The sequence below is a fragment of the Cynocephalus volans genome, chromosome 1 (assembly GCF_027409185.1).
Source record: "Cynocephalus volans isolate mCynVol1 chromosome 1, mCynVol1.pri, whole genome shotgun sequence".
NCBI lineage: Eukaryota > Metazoa > Chordata > Mammalia > Dermoptera > Cynocephalidae > Cynocephalus > Cynocephalus volans.
This window is the reverse complement of record NC_084460.1, coordinates 93,568,009-93,594,719: the sequence shown is the minus strand read 5'-3', so window position 1 is coordinate 93,594,719 and position 26,711 is coordinate 93,568,009. Positions and strand designations below refer to the sequence as shown.

Genomic DNA, 26,711 nt, shown 5'->3' with positions numbered 1-26,711 from the left:
TGAAAACATATTCAACAAAATAGTGGCAGAAAACTTCCCAGGTATAGGAAAAATCACAGATCTTCAGATCCAGGAAGCTCAACGATCTCCAAACGTATTCAACCCAAAAAGGCCTTCTCCAAGACATGTCATAGTCAAATTGGCAAAACTCAGAGACAAAGAGAGAATCTTAAAAGCTGCAAGAGAGAAGCATCAAATCACGTATAAGGGAGCCCCAATCAGGTTAACATCAGACTTTTCATCACAAACCCTAAAAGCTAGAAAGGAATGGGATGATATTTTCAAAATACTAAAAGACAAAGATTGCCAGCCAAGAATACTCTACCCTGCAAGGCTATCCTTCTGAAATGAGGGGCAAATAGTATATTTCTCAGACAAACAAAAACTGTGGGAGTTCACTACCACACGACCACCCTTGCAAGAAATCCTCAAGGGAGTATTGGGTTTGGTTCCTGAAAAATAACTACCACTGCCATAAAAACCCAAGAAAATTCTAAACCCGCTAGTACAATAAAAATGGCATTCATGAAGAGAAAACAAGCTAACAAAAACACTATCTACAACCTAAGGAACCAACAAACAAAGAAACCAAACAGTAAATCAGAAAGCAAGGAACAAAAGACACCTAAGACAACCAAACAACCAATAAAATGCTAGGAATAAATCAACACCTTTCAATAACAACTCTTAATGTAAAAGGCTTAAATTCCCCAATCAAAAGACACAGACTGGTTGACTGGTCAAAAAGCAGGACCCAACTCTATGCTGCCTACAAGAGACCCACCTCACCCATAAAGATTCACACAGACTAAGAGTGAAAGGATGGAAAAAGATTTACCATGCAAACAGAAAAGAAAAACGAGCTGGAGTAGCTATTCTTATATCTGACAAAATAGACTTTAAACTAAAAACCATAAAAAGAGACAATGAGGGACACTACTTAATGATAAAAGGACTGATCCATCAAGAAGACATAACAATCATAAATATGCACGCACCTAATGTTGGAGCAGCCAGATTTATAAACCAAACTCTATTAGACCTAAAGAAGGAAATAGACACTAATACCATAATAGCAGGGGACCTGAACACCCCACTGTCAATATTAGACAGATCATCTAGGCAAAGAATCAGTAGAGAAACACAAGATCTAAACAAGACTTTAGACCAATTGGAATTGGCAGATATCTACAGAACATTCCACGCAACCATCTCAGAATATTCATTCTTCTCATCAGCACATGGATCATTCTCCAGGATAGATCACATATTAGGTCACAAATCAAGTCTCAATAAATTCAAAAAAATTGGAATTATCCCATGTATCTTCTCAGACCACAATGGATTAAAACTAGAAATTAATAACAAACGAAACTCTGGAAACTATACAAACACATGGAAATTAAACAGCATTCTACTTAATGACATATGGGTCCAAGAAGAAATCAAGCAGGAAATCAAAAAATTTATTGAAACTAATGAAAACAATGATACATCATACCAAAACCTGTGGGATACTGCAAAAGCAGTATTGAGGGGAAAATTTATTGCATTAAATGCTCACTTCAGAAGAATAGAAAGATGGCAAGTGAACAACCTAACCCTTCACCTTAAAGAACTAGAAAAACAAGAACAATCCAAACCTAAAGTTAGCAGAAGGAAAGAAATCATTAAGATCAGAGCAGAACTGAATGAAATTGAAAACCAAAAAACAATTCAAAAGATCAACGAATCAAAAAGTTGGTTTTTTGCAAAGATAAATAAAATTGACAAACCATTAGCATGGCTAACAAAAAAAAGAAGAGAGAAGACTCAAATAACAAACGCCTTGAAAGATGATGACAGTGGGGACCATGATCAGAATGAAGAAACCAGCACACAGAAAGATGGTGAGAAGGAAAAAATGGAACGAGACAAGAGTCAGAGTAGCAACAAGAGGAAGGCTGTAGTCCCTGGACCAGCAGAGCATCCCCTGCAGTACAACTACACTTTCTGGTATTCCAGGAGAACCCCTGGCCGTCCTACCAGCTCACAGAGCTATGAACAGAATATCAAACAGATTGGCACCTTTGCCTCAGTGGAGCAGTTCTGGAGGTTTTATAGCCACATGGTACGTCCCGGGGACCTGACAGGCCACAGTGACTTCCATCTCTTCAAAGAAGGAATAAAACCCATGTGGGAGGATGATGCAAATAAAAATGGTGGCAAGTGGATTATTCGGCTGCGGAAGGGCTTGGCTTCCCGGTGCTGGGAGAATCTCATCCTGGCCATGTTGGGGGAGCAGTTCATGGTTGGAGAGGAGATCTGTGGTGCTGTGGTCTCTGTCCGCTTTCAGGAGGACATTATTTCAATATGGAATAAGGCAGAAAAAGGAGTTATTACAACTGATTCATCTGAAATACAAGGAATCATTCGAGACTACTATAAACAACTATACGCCAACAAATTTGAAAATCTGGAGCAAATGGATAAATTTCTGGACACACACAAGCTCCCAAAACTGAACCGTGAAGACGTAGAAAATTTGAACAGACCAATAACAATAAAGGAGATTGAAGCTGTTATCAGAAGGCTCCCAACAAAGAAAAGCCCAGGACCAGATGGATTCACAGCAGAATTTTATCCAACATTCAAAGAGGAATTGACACCCATTCTTTACAAACTATTCCAAAAGATTGAAATGGACGCAAATCTCACAAACTCATTCTATGAAGCAAACATCATCCTGATACCAAAACCAGGTAAAGATATAACCAAAAAAGAAAACTACAGGCTGATATCCTTGATGAATATAGATGCAAAAATCCTCACTAAAATACTAGCAAACAGAATACAGCAACACATACGAAAAATTATTCATCACGATCAAGTGGGATTCATCCCAGGGATGCCAGGTTGGTTCAACATATGCAAATCAATAAATGTGATACACCATATTAATAAACTCAAACACAAGGACCATATGATCATCTCTATAGATGCTGAAAAAGCATTTGATAAAGTTCAGCACTCATTCTTGACAAAGACCCTCTATAAGTTAGGTATAGAGGGAAAGTATCTCAACATAATTAAAGCCATCTATGCCAAACCCACTGCCAATATCATCCTGAATGGGGAAAAGCTGAAAGCTTTTCCTTTAAGAACAGGAACTAGACAAGGATGCCCACTCTCACCACTCCTATTCAACATAGTGTTGGAAGTACTAGCCAGAGCAATCAGAGAAGAGAAGGAAATAAAGGGCATCCAGATTGGAAAAGATGAAGTCAAACTGTCCTTGTTTGCAGATGACATGATCCTATATATCGAACAGCCTAAAACCTCTACAAAAAAACTGTTGGAATTGATAAATGATTTCAGCACAGTAGCAGGATACAAAATCAACACACAAAAATCAGTAGCATTTCTTTTCTCCAATAGTGAACATGCAGAAGGAGAAATCAAGAAAGCCTGCCCATTTACAATAGCCACCAAAAAAATAAAATACTTAGGAATTGAGTTAACCAAGGAGGTGAAAAATCTCTATAATGAGAACTACAAACCACTGCTGAGAGAAATTAGAGAGGATACAAGAAGATGGAAAGAAATTCCATGCTCTTGGATTGGAAGAATCAACATAGTGAAAATGTCCATACTACCCAAAGTGATATACAAATTCAATGCAATCCCCATCAAAATTCCAAAGACATTTTTCTCAGAAATGGAAAAAACTATCCCGTCATTTATATGGAATAATAAAAGACCACGCATAGCCAAAGCAATGCTGAGCAAAAAAAAAATGAAGCTGGAGGCATAACACTACCGGTCTTTAAGCTATACTACAAAGCTATAATAACCAAAACAGTATGGGACTGGCATAAAAACAGACACACTGACCAATGGAATAGAATAGAGAATCCAGAAATCAACCCACACACTTACTGCCATCTGATCTTTGACAAAGGCACCAAGCCTATTCACTGGGGAAGGAACTGCCTCTTCAGCAAATGGTGCTGGGATAACTGGATATCCATATGCAGGAGAATGAAACTAGATCCATACCTCTCACCGTATACTAAAATCAACTCAAAATGGATTAAGGATTTAAATATACACCCTGAGACAATAAAACTTCTTAAAGAAAACATAGGGGAAACACTTCAGGAAATAGGACTGGGCACAGACTTCATGAATACGACCCCAAAAGCACGGGCAACCAAAGGAAAAATAAACAAATGGGATTATATCAAACTAAAAAGCTTCTGCACAGCAAAAGAAACAATTAAAAGAGTTAAAAGACAACCAACAGAGTGGGAGAAAATATTTGCAAAATATACATCTGACAAAGGATTAATATCCAGAATATATAAGGAACTCACACAACCTTACAAGAAGAAAACAAGCAACCCAATTAAAAAATGGGCAAAAGAGCTAAGTAGGCATTTCTCTAAGGAAGATATACAAATGGCCAACAGACATATGAAAAAATGCTCAACATCACTCAGCATCCGGGAAATGCAAATCAAAACCACATTGAGATACCATCTAACCCCAGTTAGGATGGTTAAAATCCAAAAGACTATGAACGATAAATGCTGGCGAGGCTGCGGAGAAAAAGGAACTCTCATACATTGTTGGTGGGACTGCAAAATGGTGCAGCCTCTATGGAAAATGGTATGGAGGTGCCTCAAACAACTGCAGATAGATCTACGATACGACCCAGCTATCCCACTGTTGGGAATATACCCAGAGGAATGGAAATCATCAAGTCGAAGGTACACCTGTTCCCCAATGTTCATCGCAGCACTCTTTACAATAGCCAAGAGTTGGAACCAGCCCAAATGCCCATCATCAGATGAGTGGATACGGAAAATATGGTACATGTACACAATGGAATACTACTCAGCTATAAAAACGAATGAAATACTGCCATTTGCAACAACATGGATGGACCTTGAGAGAATTATATTAAGTGAAACAAGTCAGGCACAGAAAGAGAAATACCACATGTTCTCACTTATTGGTGGGAGCTAAAAATTAATATATAAATTCACACACACACACACACACACACACACACACACACACACACACACACACACACAAAAACCGGGGGGGGGGGAAGAAGATTTAACAACCACAATTACTTGAAGTTGATACGACAAGCAAACAGAAAGGACATTGTTGGGGGGGAGGGGGGAGGGAGAAGGGACGGAGGTTTTGGTGATGGGGAGCAATAATCAGCTACAATGTATATCGACAAAATAAAATTAAAAAAAAAAAGTTACAGCAAAAAAAAAAAAAAACTTTATTAACGAAAAATTCTAAAAAAAAAAAAAAAAAAGAGTTGTTATTGAAAGGTGTTGATTTATTCCTAGCATTTTGGTGGTTGTTTCATTGTCTTAGGTGTCTTTTGTTCCTTCCTTTCTGATTTACTGTTTGGTTTCTGTGTTTGTTGGTTCCTTAGGTTGTAGATAGCGTTTTTGTTTGCTTGTTTTCTCTTCATGAATGCCATTTTTATTATACTACTGGGTATTGATTTTTCTTGGGTTTTTACTGCAGTGGTAGTTATTTTTCAGGAACCAAACCCAGTACTCCCTTGAGGATTTCTTGTAAGGGTGGTCGTGTGGTGGTGAACTCCCACAGTTTTTGTTTGTCTGAGAAGTATACTATTTGCCCTTCATTTCAGAAGGATAGCCTTGCAGGGTAAAGTATTCTTAGCTGGCAATCTTTGTCTTTTAGTATTTTGAAAATATCATCCCATTCCTTTCTAGCTTTTAGGGTTTGTGATGAAAAGTCTGATGTTAGCCTGATTGGTGCTCCCTTATAGGTGGTTTGACGCTTCTCTCTTGCAGCTTTTAAGATTCTCTCTTTGTCTCTGAGTTTTGCCAATTTGACTATGACATGTCTTGGAGAAGGCCTTTTTGGGTTGAATACGTTTGGAGATCGTTGAGCTTCCTGGATCTGAAGATCTGTGATTTTTCCTATACCTGGGAAGTTTTCTGCCACTATTTTGTTGAATATGTTTTCAATGGAATCTCCATTTTCCTCCCCTTCTGGAATACCCATGACTCGGATATTTGAGCGCTTAAGGTTGTCTGATATCTCTCTCAGATTTTCTTCCATGTCCTTGATTCTTTTTTTCTTTCTTTTTGTCTGCTTGTGTTATTTCAAACAGCCCATCTTCAAGTTCAGAGGTTCTCTCTTCAACTTCGACAAGCCTGCTGGTTAAACTCTCCGTTGTGTTTTTTATTTCGTTGAATAACTTCTTCAGTTCAGCAAGTTCTGCTACATTTTTTTTCAGGACATTGATTTCTTTGTACATTTCCTCTTTCAGATCCTGTATACTTTTCCTCATTTCATTATGATGTCTAGCTGTGTTTTCTTGTATCTCATTCAGTTTCCTTAGAATTATCACTCGGAATTACTTGTCAGTCATTTCAAGTGCTTCTTGTTCTATAGGATCTAGAGTTTGAGATTTATTAACTATTGGTGGTGTACTTTCTTGATTTTTTGTATTTCTGGTATCTTTTTTTTGATGTTTATTCATTGTGGCAGGGGTTTTCACAGTCCACCCGTTTGAGACTAATGACTAACTAGGATGTTGCTGTGGTTGCCAATTTCGTATGGCTCTCTCCGTGACTGCTCAGTTGGCCTCTAGTGCCTTGTTTGTGTGGTTGCCTCGGGTCTTGGGCTTCTCCAGGCAGCCACCTTTCTGGTCAGGTTGGACTCTGCTGGGCTGGTGGATCACGTACCACAGGGTGTGTGATCACTGTTGAGCTTTCACTTCCTGTGCAGGACTTCTCCCTGTTCTGTGTGCTCTGGCCCAGGCTGTTGGATCATGCAGTGGCGACCCCACCGGGTGTGTGGTTTCTTTCGAGTCTCCGCCTCCCTGACCGCACGTCTCCCCACTCTGTGGGCACTGTGCAGGGCTGGGGCGTGTCTTCTGCAACGCTCGTCTATCAGCTGGACCTTCAAGACCCTGCTCGGCACCGCCTCGTCCAGGAAGTCTACCAGGTTTCTGCTAGGCACAGACGACCAGTCGCTCTGGGTGCCTTTGTAGCACTGTGTAGATCTTTCTCGGGACTTGTTCACCTTTGTATCCCCCCGGTATAAACCGAGTCTAGCGCCTGCCTGCAGCCAGCTCTCCGGCAGGTTCAAGCGGACCTGGGAACTCTCCTACCACACTATTCCCAACCAGAAATTCGTTAGGCTTTTTTCCGAACTGGTGGCCGCAGAGATGGTATCTGCCTCCCAGTAACAGGAAGTTTACCACGGGCCGGAGTCCAGGGTGTGGTGGAGTGACAGTCGTCCCGCCCGTACTTCCTTGCCCTCCCAACACATGGCCGGGGACACCCCACGCCACCAACCCGCCAAAGAACCGCGGAGGGAGTGGGAGGGGAGGCCGGCCCGCAGGCTCTGGAAAGCCCCGCGCGGGGCCAAGCAAGTTGGAGGGCTCAGTGGCGGCAGAGCCTGGCGGAGCTGCCCGGACCTGGGCCAAGGGCATATTTGGAAGGAAGTCCTTACAAATTCCCCTACTGGTAGCCAGTTAGCTCTTTGGCTCATTTTATGAGGGCTTGGGCTTTCTGTAGCCCCTCAAAGATGCTACCACCTACGGAGATAAAAATACGTCTCTGTAAAAAGATCCAGGCCTGGCCAGGGTTTAGATCCAGGCCCTGTACTTGCTACAGGACCTCAGGCAGTTCCCTGAGCCTCGGAATTCTCCTTGTTAAGGTGGTGATAATACACTCACCTCTGCAGGTCATGAGTACTAGGAAGATAATGCCTATAAGTGTTTGATACAGTATCTTCTCACCCAAAGTAGATGTTCCATACTCAGCTATAAAATCATCTTCACTACCATTATTATTAACTATGAGTAGCTTTCAACATTAGCTGCATTTTACAATTAAATGGGGAACAGGAACTAAGTAATACCAATGAAATGGCACCATCCGAGACAATTTGGGTAGAAATGTCTACAGATGGAGCCAGGGTATGTTTTATTTAAAAATTCCCCAGCAACTCTAACATTCAGTCCTGGTTCCTTCTGAAGGAAGTGCTTTTTACAAGGGTATAGGGAAAATACAGCCAAAAAGTCAAGTTAAGAAACAAGGGGAACAGAGTCAAACAGGATATCTGTGGTTATGCACCTGGGCCCCGGCCCGAGGCAAAGGGCGGATAGTTCCCAGAAATAGACAAGTCAGTTAAAGTTTCAAGAGTGCCCCTCAGCTGTTTCAAGGACTCCCACTTGACCGAAGTTCACCCCTGGCTTGATTTAAACTAACCAATTACCTTGCTTCTCGCTTCTGTACCCGCGCTTTTTGCTATAAAAAGGACCCAGGAGCTCTACTCGGCGCGCCAGTCTTTCGAAAGACTGAGTCGCCCGGGTACCTGTGTGTTCAATAAACCTCTTGTTTTTGCATCCGAAGCCGTGGTCTCGCTGTTCCTTGGGAGGGTCTCCCTGAACTGACTGACTACCCACTGCGGGAGTCTTTCATTTGGGGGCTCGTCCGGGATCGGAGACCCCCACCCAGGGACCACCGACCCACCAACGGGAGGTAAGCTGGCCAGCAGTCGTTCTGTGTCTCGTTTCTGTGTCTCGTCTCTGTGTCTGACTCAGTGATTTCGACTGTCTTTTCTGAGCGCGCGCATTTTGGTTTCAGTTTGTTCCGGGTTAGTCGCTCTGGGAGCGAAGTGCGGGTAGCGAACAGACGTGTTCGGGGGCTCGCCACCCGGCAATCCTGGGAGACGTCCCAGGATCAGGGGAGGACCAGGGACGCCTGGTGGACCCCTTGGCAGAGGATTATTGTGTTTTGGTCTCACCGCGTCTCGGGAGGCGCGCTCTGCCATCGGACTCTTTCTTCTATTTCTACGGCACTCGGTCTCGTCGCCGTTTCTGGTTTCTTTTTGTCTTAGTTGTGATAGGTCTTTGCGTCGTCGTTCCCCTATTGGAAATTTTCGAGATGGGGCAAAGTGCCCTTACGCCCCTCTCCCTTACTCTAGATCATTGGAAAGATGTCAAAGCCAGGGCTCACAATCTGTCCATGGAGATCAAAAAAGGAAAATGGCAGACTTTCTGTTCGTCTGAGTGGCCCACATTCGGCGTAGGTTGGCCGCCAGAGGGAACCTTTGATCTTACTGTCATTTTTGCAGTTAAAAAGATTGTTTTTCAGGAGACCGGAGGACACCCGGACCAGGTTGCCTGTGTCGTGGTATGGCAAGACCTCGCCCAGAATCCCCCTCCCTGGGTGCCACCCTCCAGCAAAGTCGCTGTTGTTTCGGGATCAGAAAATACTCAAAGGCCACCTACAAGGAAGCCTTCCGCCCCTCCCCAACCCCCCGTCCTCCCGACACCAGATGACCTATTTTCTCTCTCTGAAACCCCACCTTACCCGGCGGCTCCGCTGCCCCCTCTGGCCCCTCAGGGAAACAGATCGGCACCAGGCCGAGCGCCCGGTGATCCTAGCCCTGAGGGACCGGCTGCGGGGACTAGGAGCCGCCAACCTCGCAGTCCGAGAGACGGCTCCGGTCCTGACTCCACCGTAGCTTTGCCCCTCCGAGCCATAGGGCCCCCAGCTGAGCCTAATGGCTTGGTCCCTCTACAGTATTGGCCTTTTTCCTCAGCAGATCTTTACAATTGGAAGTCTAACCACCCGTCTTTTTCTGAAAAACCAGCAGGACTCACGGGACTTCTTGAGTCCCTTATGTTCTCTCACCAGCCCACTTGGGACGATTGCCAACAGCTACTCCAGATCCTCTTCACCACTGAAGAGCGAGAAAGGATTCTTCTGGAGGCCCGCAAGAACGTTCTCGGGGACAACGGGGCCCCTACACAACTCGAGAACCTCATTAATGAGGCCTTCCCCCTCAATCGACCTCAATGGGATTACAACACGGCCGAAGGTAGGGAGCGTCTTCTGGTCTACCGCCGGACTCTAGTGGCAGGTCTCAAAGGGGCAGCCCGGCGCCCCACCAATTTGGCTAAGGTAAGAGAGGTCTTGCAGGGACCAGTAGAACCCCCCTCGGTTTTCTTGGAACGCCTAATGGAGGCCTATAGAAGGTACACTCCGTTTGAACCCTCTTCTGAGGGGCAGCAGGCTGCGGTTGCAATGGCCTTCATCGGACAGGCAGCCCCAGATATCAAGAAAAAGTTGCAGAGGCTAGAGGGGCTCCAAGATTATTCCTTACAAGATTTAGTGAGAGAGGCAGAAAAGGTGCACCACAAGAGAGAGACAGAAGAGGAAAAACAAGAAAGAGAAAAAAGAGAGACAGAAGAGAGAGAGAGACGGCGCGATAGGCGCCAAAAAAAAAACTTGACTAGGATTTTGGCCGCAGTGGTAGGTGAAAGAGGGTCTAGAGATAGGCAGACAGGGAACCTGAGCAACCGGGCAAAGAAAACACCTAGGGATGGAAGACCCCCTCTAGACAAAGACCAATGCGCGTACTGTAAAGAGAAGGGTCACTGGGCAAGAGAATGTCCCCGGAAAAAGAACATCAGAGAAGCCAAGGTTCTATCCCTAGATGACTAGGGGAGTCGGGGTTCGGACCCCCTCCCCGAACCTAGGGTAACACTGACTGTGGAGGGGACCCCCATTGAGTTCCTGGTCGATACCGGGGCTGAACATTCGGTATTGACCCAACCCATGGGAGAAATAGAGCCTAGACGGACAGTTGTAGAAGGAGCGACAGGAAGCAACGTCTACCCCTGGACCACAAAGAGACTTTTAAAAGTTGGATATAAACAAGTAACCCACTCCTTTCTGGTCATACCCGAGTGCCCCGCTCCTCTGTTGGGCAGGGACCTCCTAACCAAACTAAAAGCTCAAATCCAGTTTTCTACAGAGGGCCCACAAGTAACATGGGGAGATCACTCTACCATGTGCCTGGTCCTAAACCTAGAAGAAGAATACCGGCTGTATGAAAAGCCGGCCTCTCCCTCCATCGACCCATCCTGGCTCCAACTTTTTCCCACCGTATGGGCAGAAAAGACAGGTATGGGACTGGCCAATAACGTCCCACCAGTAGTAGTAGAGCTGAAATCGGGTGCCTCACCGGTGGCCGTCCGACAGTATCCAATGACTAAAGAAGCCCGGGAAGGCATCAGACCCCACATCCAAAGGTTCTTAGACCTAGGGGTCTTAGTGCCCTGCCAGTCGCCCTGGAACACCCCTCTGCTACCAGTAAAAAAGCCAGGGACCAATGACTATCGGCCAGTCCAAGACTTGAGAGAAATTAACAAAAGGGTGCAAGACATTCATCCCTCAGTCCCAAACCCATACAGCCTCCTGAGTTCCCTTCCGCCTAGTCACACTTGGTACTCAGTCTTGGATCTCAAGGATGCCTTTTTTTGCCTCAGACTACACCCCAACAGCCAGCCACTGTTCGCGTTCGAGTGGAGAGACCCAGAAAAAGGTAACACAGGTCAGCTGACCTGGACACGGCTGCCACAGGGGTTCAAAAACTCTCCCACTCTCTTCGACGAGGCCCTCCACCGAGATTTAGCTCCTTTTAGGGCTCTCAACCCCCAGGTCACATTACTCCAATATGTGGACGACCTCCTGATGGCGGCTCCCACATATGAAGGCTGCAAAAAAGGGACACAGAAGCTCTTGCAGGAACTGAGTAAGTTGGGGTACCGGGTATCAGCTAAAAGGGCCCAGTTATGCCAGAAGGAGGTCACCTATTTGGGGTACCTGCTCAAAGAGGGAAAAAGATGGCTGACCGCGGCCCGGAAAGCTACAGTTATGAAGATCCCCACTCCCACAACCCCCAGGCAGGTCCGCGAATTTCTGGGTACTGCCGGATTCTGCAGGCTCTGGATTCCTGGGTTTGCTTCCCTGGCTGCACCCTTGTACCCCCTGACAAGGGAAAACATTCCTTTTACCTGGACTGAGGAGCATCAAAAGGCTTTTGACCACATAAAAAAGCCTTGCTGTCTGCCCCCGCCTTGGCTCTCCCAGACCTCACCAAACCGTTTACTCTATACGTAGATGAAAGAGCCGGTGTGGCCCGAGGAGTGCTTACTCAGACCCTAGGACCATGGCGACGGCCAGTAGCTTATCTATCAAAAAAAACTGGATCCAGTGGCCAGTGGGTGGCCAACCTGCCTAAAAGCGGTTGCTGCAGTGGCACTCCTCCTCAAAGACGCTGATAAGTTAACCTTGGGGCAAAATGTGACTGTGATTGCTTCCCACAGCCTCGAAAGTATTGTGCGGCAGCCCCCCAATCGGTGGATGACCAATGCCAGAATGACTCATTACCAGAGTTTGCTGCTAAACGAAAGGATATCTTTCGCGCCCCCTGCTGTCCTGAACCCAGCTACCCTACTACCAGTCGAGTCAGAATCCACCCCAGTACACCAATGCTCAGAAATCCTTGCTGAAGAAGCTGGGACTCGACGGGACCTGAAGGACCAGCCATTGCCCGGAGTGCCTGCCTGGTATACAGACGGTAGCAGCTTCATTGTGGAAGGTAAGCGGAGAGCAGGGGCCGCCATCGTAGATGGCAAACGGACGGTATGGGCAAGCAGCCTGCCAGAAGGGACATCAGCCCAGAAGGCCGAGCTAATCGCCTTGACGCAGGCATTACGCCTAGCCGAAGGAAAAAACATCAACATCTACACGGACAGCAGGTCGCCATTATCCACTGCCCGGGCCACCAGAGAGGAAATAACCCTGTGGCGGCCGGGAACCGGAGGGCCGACGAGGCTGCAAAACAAGCCGCCCTGTCGGTCAGGGTGCTAGCAGAAACTATAAAGCTTCAAGAGCCAATCGAGCCTGCTCAAGCTAAGACCAGGCCAGGAGAGCTCACTCCTGACCAGGGAAAGGAATTCATTCAGCGGTTACACCAGCTAACACACTTAGGACCAGAAAAGCTCCTTCAACTGGCAAGCCGCACCAGCCTCTCCATCCCGAACCTCCGGTCCACTGTTCAAGAAGTCGCCAATCGGTGTCCGGCTTGCGCCATGACTAATGCGGCTACCACCTACCGAGAGACCGGAAAAAGACAACGGGGAGATCGACCCGGCGTATACTGGGAAGTAGACTTTACAGAGGTAAAGCCTGGCCGGTATAGAAACAAGTATCTGCTAGTATTTGTAGATACTTTCTCTGGATGGGTAGAAGCTTTCCCTACCAAAACTGAAACGGCCCTGACTGTATGTAAAAAGATACTAGAAGAAATCCTGCCCCGTTTCGGGATCCCTAAGGTGATCGGGTCAGATAATGGCCCAGCCTTTGTTGCTCAGGTAAGCCAGGGACTGGCCACACAACTGGGAATAAATTGGAAATTACATTGTGCGTATAGGCCCCAGAGCTCAGGTCAAGTAGAGAGAATGAATAGAACCATCAAAGAGACCTTAACTAAATTGGCCTTAGAGACCGGTGGAAAAGACTGGGTGGCCCTCCTTCCCTTAGCGCTGTTCAGAGCCAGGAATACCCCTGGCCAGCTTGGTCTGACCCCTTATGAAATCCTCCACGGGGGACCCCCCCCCATACTTGAGTTGGGAGGAACACTGGGTCCCGATGATAACTTTCTTCCTGTCTTATTTACTCACTTAAAGGCTTTAGAAGTTGTAAAAACCCAGATCTGGGACCAGATCAAGGAGGTATACGAGCCAGGTGCCGTGGCCATCCCTCATCCGTTCCAGGTCGGAGACCAAGTGCTTGTTAGGCGCCATCGGACCGGCAGCCTTGAGCCTCGGTGGAAAGGCCCGTACCTGGTGCTACTGACCACACCAACAGCGGTAAAAGTAGACGGCATTGCAGCCTGGGTACATGCTTCTCACCTCAAGCCTGCGCCACCCTCCGTACCAGATGAATCCTGGGAGCTGGAGAGGACTGATAATCCTCTTAAGTTGCGCATTCGGCGGCGGCGGAGCAAGCCTACCAAGTAATAACCCTAACCAGCCCAACACCCTCACCTGGCAGGTACTGTCCCAAACTGGAAAGGTTGTCTGGTTCAAGACAGAAGTCCACCCCCTTTGGACTTGGTGGCCCTCCCTTACCCCTGATATATGTGCCCTGGCGGCGGGTCTCGAGGCTTGGGATATTCCAGAAATTGATGCACCGGCCTCTAAAAGAGTCAGGCCTCCTGACTCAAACTATGAAAATGCTTATAACCAGATCAAATAACTCCCCTTGGTTGACCACCCTACTGTCAACCATCGCCGGGCCCCTATTACTCCTCCTTCTGTTGTTCACCCTTGGGCCCTACGTCATCAATAGACTAGTCCAATTCATCAATGATAGGGTAAGTGCAGTTAAGATTCTGGTCCTTAGGCAAAAATACCAAACCTTAAATGGCGAAGATAACTTTTAATTCCGCTCTAAGATTAGAGCGATCCACAAGAGAAATGGGGGAATGAAGGAAGTGCTTTTTACAAGGGTATAGGGAAAATACAGCCAAAAAGTCAAGTTAAGAAACAAGGGGAACAGAGTCAAACAGGATATCTGTGGTTATGCACCTGGGCCCCGGCCCGAGGCAAAGGGCGGATAGTTCCCAGAAATAGACAAGTCAGTTAAAGTTTCAAGAGTGCCCCTCAGCTGTTTCAAGGACTCCCACTTGACCGAAGTTCACCCCTGGCTTGATTTAAACTAACCAATTACCTTGCTTCTCGCTTCTGTACCCGCGCTTTTTGCTATAAAAAGGACCCAGGAGCTCTACTCGGCGCGCCAGTCTTTCGAAAGACTGAGTCGCCCGGGTACCTGTGTGTTCAATAAACCTCTTGTTTTTGCATCCGAAGCCGTGGTCTCGCTGTTCCTTGGGAGGGTCTCCCTGAACTGACTGACTACCCACTGCGGGAGTCTTTCACTTCTTGAGTCAACTCTTTAACCTGTTCCTACAACTCTGACTGCCTCTGAAATGACCTGACCTTAAAACTGACAGGAACAACATCTCAGTACCTAGAGGCAGATTTACCAGGAAGCTTCTGAAATTTAAGCTTCAGGCCTCCTCACTTCTATGAGCCCCTTCAAAGGTCCCGCACGTAATTCTGTATTTATCATTTTGTATTATTTCTTTTAATAAGGTCTCTTGCTTTGTATTAGTTTCAAGCTCCATGAAACCTGAGTCCTTACAACTTTGTTCCACTTCCCTTGAAGTAAGCAACCAGCAGAGAACCCCAAATGCTTCACCTGTGACTGGATTAAATCTGCTGTTCAAATTTGGTTTCCACTGGGCTGTTTGTTGGCTTTCCCCTGAATGTTGAAAGAGTCAACATTACCTTGAATTCTTATTAGTGCTCTTTGTCTCTTTAAATTCACTCTTCTAGTCTTTTTATTTTTAGCCTGCTGAACATCTGGCCCAGCTGGACAAACTATATCAACCACCAGCTGAGAGCTAACCTGGCCATCCCATATTTGTAGATTACACCCCCTCGTGGTGGCCTGGGAACATTTGGAGGACATTTGTAGCAAACAGACTACCACTTCTGAGTCTTTTTCCAGAACTCAGGGTATGAATTAAAATTTTCTAAAAATAATACCACTCAGTGACCTCCAATCCAGCATCTTATTTTCTTATCCCTTCTAATAAAAATAACCATAATTCTTTGTTTTATAAGTAATTTCTTTCACTAGCTATCTAGAATCAGAAACAGTCCTATTTCTCTTAAACTTCTGTGTCCTGGAAAGCTTAATTACGATGTTGCCATTAATGTTTCTGAGAGGAACTTCTACTTCAAATTTATTATGTGAATTGTTCACTTATCTCATAAATGCCATTTTGAAAGAGGCACTGTTCTTATTATTCTTAAAAAATTGGGGGTTTATCTCTGAAGAAAGTAGTATGTTTTTCAGTATGATCCTCCAAGAAGAAAAACAAATAATAAAACCTCATCACCTAAATTATCCTGTTATTTCAAAGGCTGACAGTTCAATTCTCTGTAGAGAGATGTAGGGTCAAGCCGCACGAGCAAAAGTAGCAGATTTCAACACAGAGTAATTTGGTGGGGACAGAAGGGAAGAGGAGCAGCAAATCATTCCACCAGCTTCCACGGGGACAAACTTGTTTGCTGACACCTTGATTTTTTTTTTTTTCTTTTTTCCCAAGGATACAAATGTCTACTAGACAGGATATCCTTTTACTCTGAAAGTAAAAATTAATAGGCAGAAAGTAGGGAACCTAAGGAATGAGATCCAAAACAGGTAGGAGTTAATAGTGACCAAAAGGGTGGAAAAGGTACAGAAGCAGGGCTTAGAACCATTCTCAGCACCCTAGCCAGGGTGCCCTAGTGTAGACAGTACTGGGCAAGCCAGAGAACAGAGCAGGTTAGAAGTGCTTTGGCAAAGTTGACTATAAATATATTCATATTTTTTCTCTTTGGAAAAAAAGCATATTTTGACAAGGTTGTTAAGAAATAGGCAATAATTTCAAAATTATAAAACTTTAAAAATAGATTTTTTAAGGTAATTTTTAAAATGTCACTGTAAGTAAATGTCTGGTTTTCTACTAAATCATCATCTTAGGATTAAACTACTGATATCGTATTGATCCATACAGCAAACATTCCTGTTATTTTATTAAGAAGTTTTATCATTTATCAATAAGTAAATCAGAGCTGGACCTTAAAATGTAAAATGAAAAGATTTACTGATTCCAATCAATTTATCATCTCTCCTACCATCTTTTTTGCTCCAGAATGTATCTTTTAAACAATTACTTTTCATGTTTTTAATATTTTTGTTTCATTTGTTATCTTCTTTGACCTTCCTTTAGTTAATAGTAGTGTTTTTCCCTTTGACTTAAAACGTTTTCAATATCTGGGGAGCCACTAAATGTTACAGACGGTATCTGATTGATTATGCCTAACAAGAATGAGGCTGCATCTGTAGGAAATGGCATTCTGAGCTTTGCTGAGTCTTGCTGAAATCTGCTGAGTTATTTAGTTTGCAAACAAATGTTTTCATCTACCTTGAAAGGTCTAATTGACAGAGTTGTAGCATTAGCTCAGTAAAAATAGGACTATTTTTGCAAAATTTCCATTTGTAGCTCTTTGCTGTTTATCACCAGGTGACAAAATTATGCACTTCTTGGGGAAGTGGTTTAAATATGGTGCCAGCTGTGGCATATGACTGCCTCAGGCAGTTAGAAATGTTTCCACTGATACCTCTGAGAGAGAAAATCATCACTCAATCTTACCATAAAAGCTACACAGAGACAAAAATCAATCATTCTAAAAGAGGAAAGAAAAATATCATGTATGATAAATATACACTGGCAGCTATACATTAATAATAGGTACTGTACATATTTAAATTTTAGATTTATCAATTATTACATCTCCAAACAGCATGCCTATATGTGCACATGTGATGAAGACAGGTATTAAGCAATAAAACATTCTAATATCCAAACATAAAGTAATTATTAAGTAAAATAAAAAAAAAATAGAATTTTGCATGTTAAACCCTCTTGCAGATGAGAATAAGACCTGAAGGCATACAAGGTTGGTGCTTAAGTGCATATCACTATAGCACACTGTATGTGAGTCTGCATTTTAATAAGATCACTGAAGACTCAGAAATATTTTGCAAATTGGCTCCAGCCCAAAAATCTTTAAAATTTATGCTCATATTTACTTTACTGTATGTACCCAGGTACTGTTTCAACTTTTTAGGTGTTTGTTCTTCTCTAGAGGATACAGATTTCTGATTTCTGCAAAGTTAGACTGGCTTAAACCTAAACTTCCATTACAATCACCTTATAAATCAAAACTCAGCTCTCAAAAAATATTTTTAAACTTAAATAAAGAGTACTAAGTCATTCTAAATCTGTACTTCTTTGATTTCTAATTTCAACAAAAGCCAGTCCCCCATTTTCTTTCTTGCATTGGATAAAGTGATATTTAAATCTTCAAGCTCTTTCCTGTAATTTAAGAATGTTAAAAAATGCAAATAAAAAGAACTAATAAATGTTCATAATCTTGACAAAGAAAATCACATTGCATAGTAAAAAGTTATCTTTAGATGACCAACACCAAGGGGGAAGGGAAATATGAAGGTACTTCAAAAAGTTCATGGAAAATAGATTTTAAAAAAATTATAGGAATCTTTCCATGAACTTTTTGAAGTACCCTGTTACATACATATATGCATTTGTGGGTGACAAAAATTTTAGGCATATGACTTTTTCCCCTCTAATTATTCAAAACCCAGATTTTGTTTCCTACCTGTCAAGTACGAAATAAATAAGCAACAACAATAAAAACAAAACAGAGCATTCTCTTCAGCCAGAGTTGACCTTCCTTCCTTACAGTTATCTAGAAAGGGGCAACATAAATGCAGGAGAAACTAAGGTCAGAATGATCTATTTTCATGATGATAGACTATGTTGGAGAACCGGCATTTGATCAAGCACGATAAAATCTGCCCTCAAAAGCACTTCTGTGGCAGCTTGTGTTCCCCCCGCGACCTTCACACAATTAACATTCTGCACAGCTGAAAGAGGAAAGTGAGTTGAGAATGCAGCGGTACAAGATCATTATAGGTGAATTTTATTGCCCTAAAAATAGATATTTTACAAGCTATCCCACATGGGCTCTGAAAGCAAGATGATCACCCCTTATCTATGGAGAGGAAAAAGGGAAATTGAAAACCTTCTTTCCTAAAGAAGAAATAGTTTCTTGGTTTTAATAGACTCACAAAACAACTTTAATATTGAAAATATTCCATTTAATTCAGAAATATTTCTTCAAAAAAAATTCATAGTAAGTAGATGTGTCCATAATTTTCAATGATTGGAAATAGTTACTTCTGCTGAGGAGAAATGTAAGTCACACTTGAAGAAAATTACACCACTATGATGAGTATTGCTTAGTCTTTTTTAAATATAATTTTATTTATATTTATTTTTGTGGGGTACAGTGCATTGTTTCAATACACGCATATACTACACTAGGGTAGATAGCATAATTTTGTACCCATTAGTCCTCCACTTCTCCTGTGTACCCCCACCATCACCTCCCAGTCTCTGTTAACCCTTATTCTACTCTCTACTTCTATAGAACCACTTTGTTTTTATTTTTAAATTTTTTTTATGATTCCACATATGAGTGAAACCATGTGGTATTTGTCTTTCTTCACTTAACATGATGGTTTTCAGTTCCATCCATGTTGCTGCAAATGATAGGATATCATATCTTTTTATTGCTGAGTAGTATTCTATTGTATATTTATACCACAATTTTTTATCCATTCATCCATTGATGGGCATTTAGGTTGATTCCACCTCTTAGCTACTGTGAATAATGTTGCAAAGAAAATGGGAACACAGTTCTTTTTAATATACTGATTTCATTTCCTTTGAGTATATAACCAGTAGTGAGATAGCTGTATCATGAGGTATATCTATTTTTAGTTCTATGAGGAGACTCCGTACTGTTTTTCATAATGACTCTACCAATTTACACTCCCACCAACAATGTAGAAGGGTCTCCTTTTCACTGCATCCTCGCCAGCATTTATTTTGTCTTGCTGGTAATAGCCATTCTAATTGGGGTGAGATGATATCTCACTGTGGCTCTAATTGGCATTTACGTGATGATTAGTGGTTTTGAGCATTTTCTTCATTTGCTTGTTGCCCATTCATATATCCTCTTTTGAGAAATGTCTGTTAGGTCTTTTGCCCATTTTTTATTGGGTTATTTGCTTTTTTGCTGTTTAGTTGCTTACATATTCTGGATATTAGTCCCTTGGCCGATATGTAGTTTGCAAACACTTTCTCCCATTCTGTATGTTGTCTCTTCACTTTGTTGATAGTGTCCTGCTGTGCAGAAGCTTTTCAGTTTGATGCAATCCCATTTGTGTATTTTTGCTTTAGTTGACTGTACCTTTGTAGCTTCATTCAAAAAAGTGCTGCCCACTCCCATTTCATGTAGCATTTCCCCTATGTTTTCATCTAGTAGTTTCATAGTTTTGGGTCTCAAATTTAGCTCTTTAATCCATTTTGAGTTGATTTTTGTGTATTGTGAGAGATGAGGGTTTAGTTTCAATCTTCAGCACATGGATATCCAGTTTTCTCAGCAGCACCATTTATTGAAGAGGCTGTCCTTTCCCTATGGTATATTCTTGGCACCTTTGTCAAAAATCAGTTGGCTGTTAAGTGTGTGGGATTATATCTGGGCTCTCTATTCTATTCCACTAGTCTATTTGTCTATTTTTATGCCATGCTGTTTTGATTACTATAGCTTTATAGTATATTTTGAAGTCAGGAAAAGTGATGTCAATGTAGATGTTTTTCACCACCTTGGTTAAATTTACTCCTAGGTATTTCTTTTCTTTTCTTTTTTTGGTAGCTACTGTGAATGGGATTACTTTCTTGATTTCTTCTTTAGCTATTTCATTATTGGCATATGGGGGGCTATTGATTTTGTGTGTTGATTTTGTATATCGCCACTATACTGAATTCATTTTTTAGTTGTAGTAATTTTTGGTGGGGTTTTTAGGATTTTTCTATGTATATGATCATTTCATCTGCAAATAGGGATAGCTTGCAGATGAAATGATCATATACATACACATATTGCTTTCTCTCACATGTGCTGACTAGAATGTACTCTTTATCATCAGCACTGAGCACACTTAGAGATTGCTATCATTGCATATTTCCTTATCTATTAAATATGGTTATATGATGATAACCTGAGAATATTCCCTTTAGACCTTTCCACTGGAAGATATGTAAGATTCACAGTTTTGTCATTCCTCTATTCTACCCTTCCAACACACCTGCTTCTTCAACCACACCTGCCATTCTCAGTGCCTCATAGTTCCCGGGGGGGGGGGGGGGAGATGAATGCAACAGGAACATTTCCATCTCCTCATCATTAAGCCTGCCAGTCTCTCTGCATTGGTACCCTCATTCTTGGCCTTCCTTTGGTGGAAGACACACCCTGCCCCTGCTCAGATGAAAGGCTGAGCCCTTTACTTGGGCTCCAGTTCTCTCCCCAGCTCCCTTCCTAGGGACCTCACCGCTGCAATAATCCCCTCCCTCTCCTGAATCATTTTTTTCCCCTTTAAGCTGGAATTTTTCTACCAGCATACAAATATGCTATAAGGCTTCTTCTTCAGAAAACCTATTTCTAATCCTCTCACCCTTCCTTCTTGGCCACTGCCCTTCTCTGTTCCACCTTCTCAGTAAAAACCTAGGAGTGGTCTGTCCTGGCATTACATTTCATTACCCCCTGTTCAAATTCATGCTTCTACAATGATGTTTCATTTCGCTCCACTCCACCCAACCTGCTCTTACCAAGCCTATCAACGACTTTCATATTACCAGCCCTCATCCTTCAGCAGTAGCCAAGACCTTTTTTGCTTTTTTATTAAAGCAGGTTTTTTTTTTTGTTTGTTTGTTTTTTTACTCTTGCTTTCTGTGACAGTGCACTCTTCTGGTTTTCCTCCTAGCTCACTGCTTAATGAAAAGTCATCCTTACACACACCTACAACAAGGGGAGAGAAAATACATACGTATTTCTGTGGCCTTGGCTGAACTATCCTCTTCTGCCAGACCTATAGGTGTCAGGCTGTTCCCAGACTTGGTCCTGTGCCCTGTTCTTTCTTCCTCTATTCTCTCTCCTGAGGTGATGTCATTCACTCCCACAGCATTAATTAACATCTCCTACATTTATAACTTCAACTCAAACTTTTTTCCTTCAGCTTCAAACTAAGCCCAATAGCACCCTTAACATCTTGGTAAGAGAACATTTGGTTTCTTTCTGCAAAACTGTTCTTTCCACTGACTTCCATATCTTATTATATTATACCAACCTCTGCCCGTTTACTCAAGTTAAAAATTGAGGAATGGCTTTTTCCTAAACTCCAGATCCCAACTAGCAAAATTCCTATTGGATTTACATCCAGAATATATTTGAAATCATTCCTCTCTCCATCTCCACTACTATGACCTCAGTTCAAGGTCACAATCTCTTGTTTCTGCCAATGGCCAGGTCCTCCTAAGTTTCCTCTTATTCACCCATGTCCCTTTTAAAATGCTTTTCCACATCAGTTAAGGTGAATTTTTGAAAACAGAAATCAGATCATGTCACTCAACTGCTTAAACTTTTCAGCGGCTTCCTTGTGCTCTTGGAATGGCATGCAGAGTTCTTTCCACAGCCCCCAAAACCCTTCAGTCTGCTTCGTTTCCTGGTACTTGCCCTGTCCCTTACTATGCCTAAACTTGTCTTCTTTGTGCTTCTTGACGTTCCAAGCTTGTTCCCACATTGATCAGTTAAATTTTCTCTTCCCTTTGCACTGAAAGATCTCCCAGATCTTGACTTAATGGCTCCATCTAAACGTTCAGTTCTCAGCTTGCCCGTCACCTCCTAGAGAGGCCTTCTGCACCACTCTATCAGATGTTGTACTCCACATTGCCCCTGCCACTCATCACATGGATCTTTTACTTTTTGTATATACTAATCCCTATCAGCAATGATTTTCTTCACCTAGTTACTGACTAGTCTATTGTCTTGTTCCCTTGATGAGACTGTGAGATTCATAAGAAGCTCAGGGATCTTTCCTGTCATGTTCAGCACTATGTTTCCCAGCACTTTAGGACAGTCTCTGACAAGCTGCATAAACAAACAAACAAACAAAAAAATGAATAAGTGATTGAATGAGCAGGGATGTTCTGTGTGATGGAAGTCCGCAGTAATCTGCCCTAGACCAAGACATACATCCAGAACCATCTGGAATTTATTTGTTATTTTATACAAGTGCTATAGAACACAAAGAAATTTCACTTGACAAATATTTCTGAAGTGATTCAAATCTATATTGTCAGGTTGCTTCTCTTGTGGTTCCCAATAATGACTCTGCTGTTTTTCAGGAAATGTGATCTGCTTTAGTAATGAGAGGGAGGGCCATAAAAGTCATGAAAAGTTGCAATAGAAGTGTGGTTTATTTATATTTTGATTTATATTAACTGAATCAAAATCCTCTTTCATAACAGGCTTCAGAAGTCTGTTCTGTGTTCCCCATGTCAGTGAATGGCACCGCCTCATACTCAGCTGCTCAAACCAAAAATAGGGGAAATATTCTTGACCTGTCTTCTCACTCATTTACAGCACCCAATCCATCACCAAGTTCTGTTGATTCTACTTCAACTGTACTTTGAAAATATATGTTTTTCTTCATATTTATCGTTACCATCTCATCTATGCCACAATTTCCTTTTCTTTGGACCAGTGCAACATCCTGACTTTTTTCATATTCCTACCAAAACCGTACTCCATATAGTAGTAACAGAAGTCGCAATGAAACTCGTAGTTCTTTCAATAACTCAGCCTTTTCCCCAATTCAGGGCCTTTGTCCATGATGCCTTATCTGTCTGGAAAGTTCTTCCCACTCATCTCCATTTGTCTGCGGCTTTCTCCCTGAAGTATTAAGTTGTAGTTACAGTGGATGCTCTGGTGCGCTGCCTGGACTCTCCTTCAGAACTGAGGTGCTCTGCCCATGCTGCTGGGAGGGTCAGTTGCTGAGAACTCTCTGTTGAGCTCCCAATCAAGAATTATCCTTGACTGAGGAGAGCTACCCTTCCCAGGATCATGCCCTCTCTTGAGAGGCAGCCCTTACCAAATAACTGTAAGAGGTTTGTGTGTGTGTGTGTGTGTGTGTGTGTGGAAGGGGAGTGATCAAGGACAAGGCAGGGGAAACACTGAAGGACCAATTGGTTCCAGAACTCTCTGTAGGATTTGCTGAGCCTCTGATGCAACTGTATCCCAGTTCAACCTCTACCAGTTCTGATTCCCTCACCCCTCATGGTGTTATCCACAAAAGTACTCCCCAATTAATCGTTTGAATTCAAATCTGAGTCTGTTTCTCAGAAATCCAATTTGTGATAACATCTGTTTTAAATGCTTTTCTCTGACATCTGTAACCAAAGTAAAACATCCCTCACCTCCCATTTCTTCCCCCACCCCAGCTACATTATTTCTCTTACTGTTTCCTGTTCTTTTCCTTCATAAACCCTAATCCCAATTTGCAATTTTTCAGACTGAAAGTTCCACAAGTGCAGTAACCTCTTTATTACAGTGTATGTTGTATGTAGTATTTAAGTTCAAAAACCATGCCCCTTTTCTATGGTAGATATCAAGATATCAATAAAGCACCCTGTGCTACAGCAGTCTCCAATCTCCATATTACTCAAAGATTCAAAGGAGTCATTGTGGGGCAGGAGCATGTATAGGGTACTAGGCAGGAGCCATGGGTAGGTTCCACTACCTGGAGCAGGCATGAGTACACATGGGGACATAGACAGGAGCCATATAAAGCCCCTACCATCCAGCACTATGCAGGAACAGGCAATGGTTCCTAGGAGAGAGATGTGGGCAGTACCCCCCACCTGGAAGAAGGCAGGAACACACCAAAAACACCAATGATGCTTGGGTGGCTCACCACCACAGTAGCAGCCACAGCCACTGTGTAGGCAGCCCTCCAGCAACTCAAATGCATTAACACAAGGAGAGTCACCAGCAGAGACTGCAAAAAGAACAGAAAGACTCTCTCCTCAAAGCATGCTGTGGAGTAATAGAAGAAACAACTGCTCTACCAGATGACCAGTTATCAACATAGAGATACTATAAATAAAATATGAAAATCCAAGAAAACATAACACCACTAAAAGAATACAGTAATTCTCAAATACCAGACCCTTTAGAACATTAAAACCCTTGAAATAACAGAAAGAATTCAGAGCAAAACTTTTAAGGAAATCCAATAAGGCATGAGAATATTCAGTTACAGAACATAAAGAAATGAGAAAAATGATCCAGGATATGAAAGAGGAAATTTGCAAAGAGATTAATACATTTAAAAGTAATGTAGCAGAACTCATGGAACTGAAAGATTCATCTAATGAAATAAAAAAACAGAACCTAGAACTTAAGCAGCATGCTAGAAAAGCAGAATAAAGAATTTCTGATCTTGAAGTTAGTCTTTTTCAAATAACCCAGGATGACAAAAAAAAAAAAATTATAAAATGAGAAAATCTAAGAGAGCTAACAGATAGCCTTAAGGGGACAAACATTCAAATCATGGGTGTTCTACAAGGGAGGACAAAGGAAAAGGCATTGAAAACCTATTCAGTGAAATAATAATGGAAAACACAGACCTTCAGATATGAGAGGCTCAAAGATCCCCAAACAGATTAAATGCAAAAATATCCCCTCCAAGTCACATTACAGGTCAAACTGACAAAGCTCAAAGACAAAAAGAGTCTTAAAAGCAGCAAGAGAAAAGCATCAAATCACATATAATGGATCCCCTATTACACTAAAAGCAGACTTCTCAAAAGAAACTCCACCGGCGAGAAGAAAATGGGATGATATATTCAAAATGCTAAACAAACAAACAAACAAACAAACAAACAAACAAACAAACAAAAAACCCTGCCAGCCAAGAATACTATACCCAGGAAAGTTATCCTTTAAAAATGAGGGAGAAGTAGTATATTTCCCAAACAAACAAAAACAGTGGGAATTCACCATCACACAACCAGCCCTGCAAGACATTCTCAAGGGAGTCCTGCATTTGAAATCCAAAAAATGATGATCACTACCACAAATACACAAGAAAGAACAAAACCACTGGTAGAACAAAAATGCAAATGAGAAAGAGAAAGAAACTAAATCTTACCACTTCAAAAATCCAACAAATATAAAAGGCAAACAATAGAAGGGGAAGAAAGAAACAAAAGATAGTTAAAAGATGTAAGTGAAAATCAATAAAATGCCATAAGTAATACAATGTCTTTTACTAACAACCTTAAATGTAAATAGATTAAACTCCCCACTTAAGACATAGATTGGCTGATTGGATTAAAATGCTGTACCTAACTACATGCTGTCTTCAAGTCTCGCCTTACCTGTAAAGACACACATAGACTAATAGTGAAGGGATGGAAAAAGATAGATCACACAAATGGAAACCAAAAATGAGAAATAGTAGCTATTCTCATATCAGATAAAATTGACATTAAACCAAAAAGCATGAAAAGAGACAAAGACTATATAATGAATAAGCTATCTACCTAATAAAAAGACATAACAATCATAAATACATATGCACCAAACACTGGAGCACCCAGATATATAAAGCAAACACTATTAGGCTTAAAGAGAAATAGACTCCAATACAATATTAATAGAGGACCTGAACATCTCTCTGTCAGTACTGGAAATATCATCTTGGTAACAAATCAACAGAGAAAAACTACACTTTAAACTACAGGATTTAAACTACACTTTAGACTAGTTGTATCCGGCAGACAACTGCAGAACATTTCACCAACCACAGAATATACATTTTGCACATCAGCACATGGAACATTCTCCAGTATAGACCATACATTAGGTTTTTAATCAAGTCTCAACAAATTTTTAAAAAATGAAATAATTTCAAGTATCTTTTCATATGACAACAGAGTAAAACTAGACATCAATAACAAATGAAACTCAGGAAACTATACAAACACATGTAAATTAAACAATATGCTTCTGAACAACCAATGGGTCCAAGAAGAAATTAAACAGGAAATCAAAAAATTTCTTGAAACAACAAAAATAAATACTACACATCATACCAAAACCTGTGGGATACTGTAAAACCAGTACTAACAGGGAAGTCTATTGCAATAAATGCTTACCTCAAAATTATAGAAAGATTTCAAATAAACAACCTAAAGAAAGAAAAAAATAAAAAAAGAACAACCCAATCCCAAAATTAGTAGATGGAAAGAAA

General features: G+C 42.1%; 1 protein-coding gene across 1 annotated transcript in view; it reads right to left on the bottom strand.

Annotated features, from left to right (window-relative positions):
• Positions 1 to 26,711, bottom strand: part of LOC134382919 (EGF-like and EMI domain-containing protein 1) — a 572,482-nt gene that overhangs the window by 300,107 nt on the left and 245,664 nt on the right. The window contains 2 exon segments of the mRNA XM_063103582.1: positions 7,724 to 7,729; positions 17,590 to 17,610. Coding sequence (XP_062959652.1) covers positions 7,724 to 7,729; positions 17,590 to 17,610 — 27 coding nt within the window.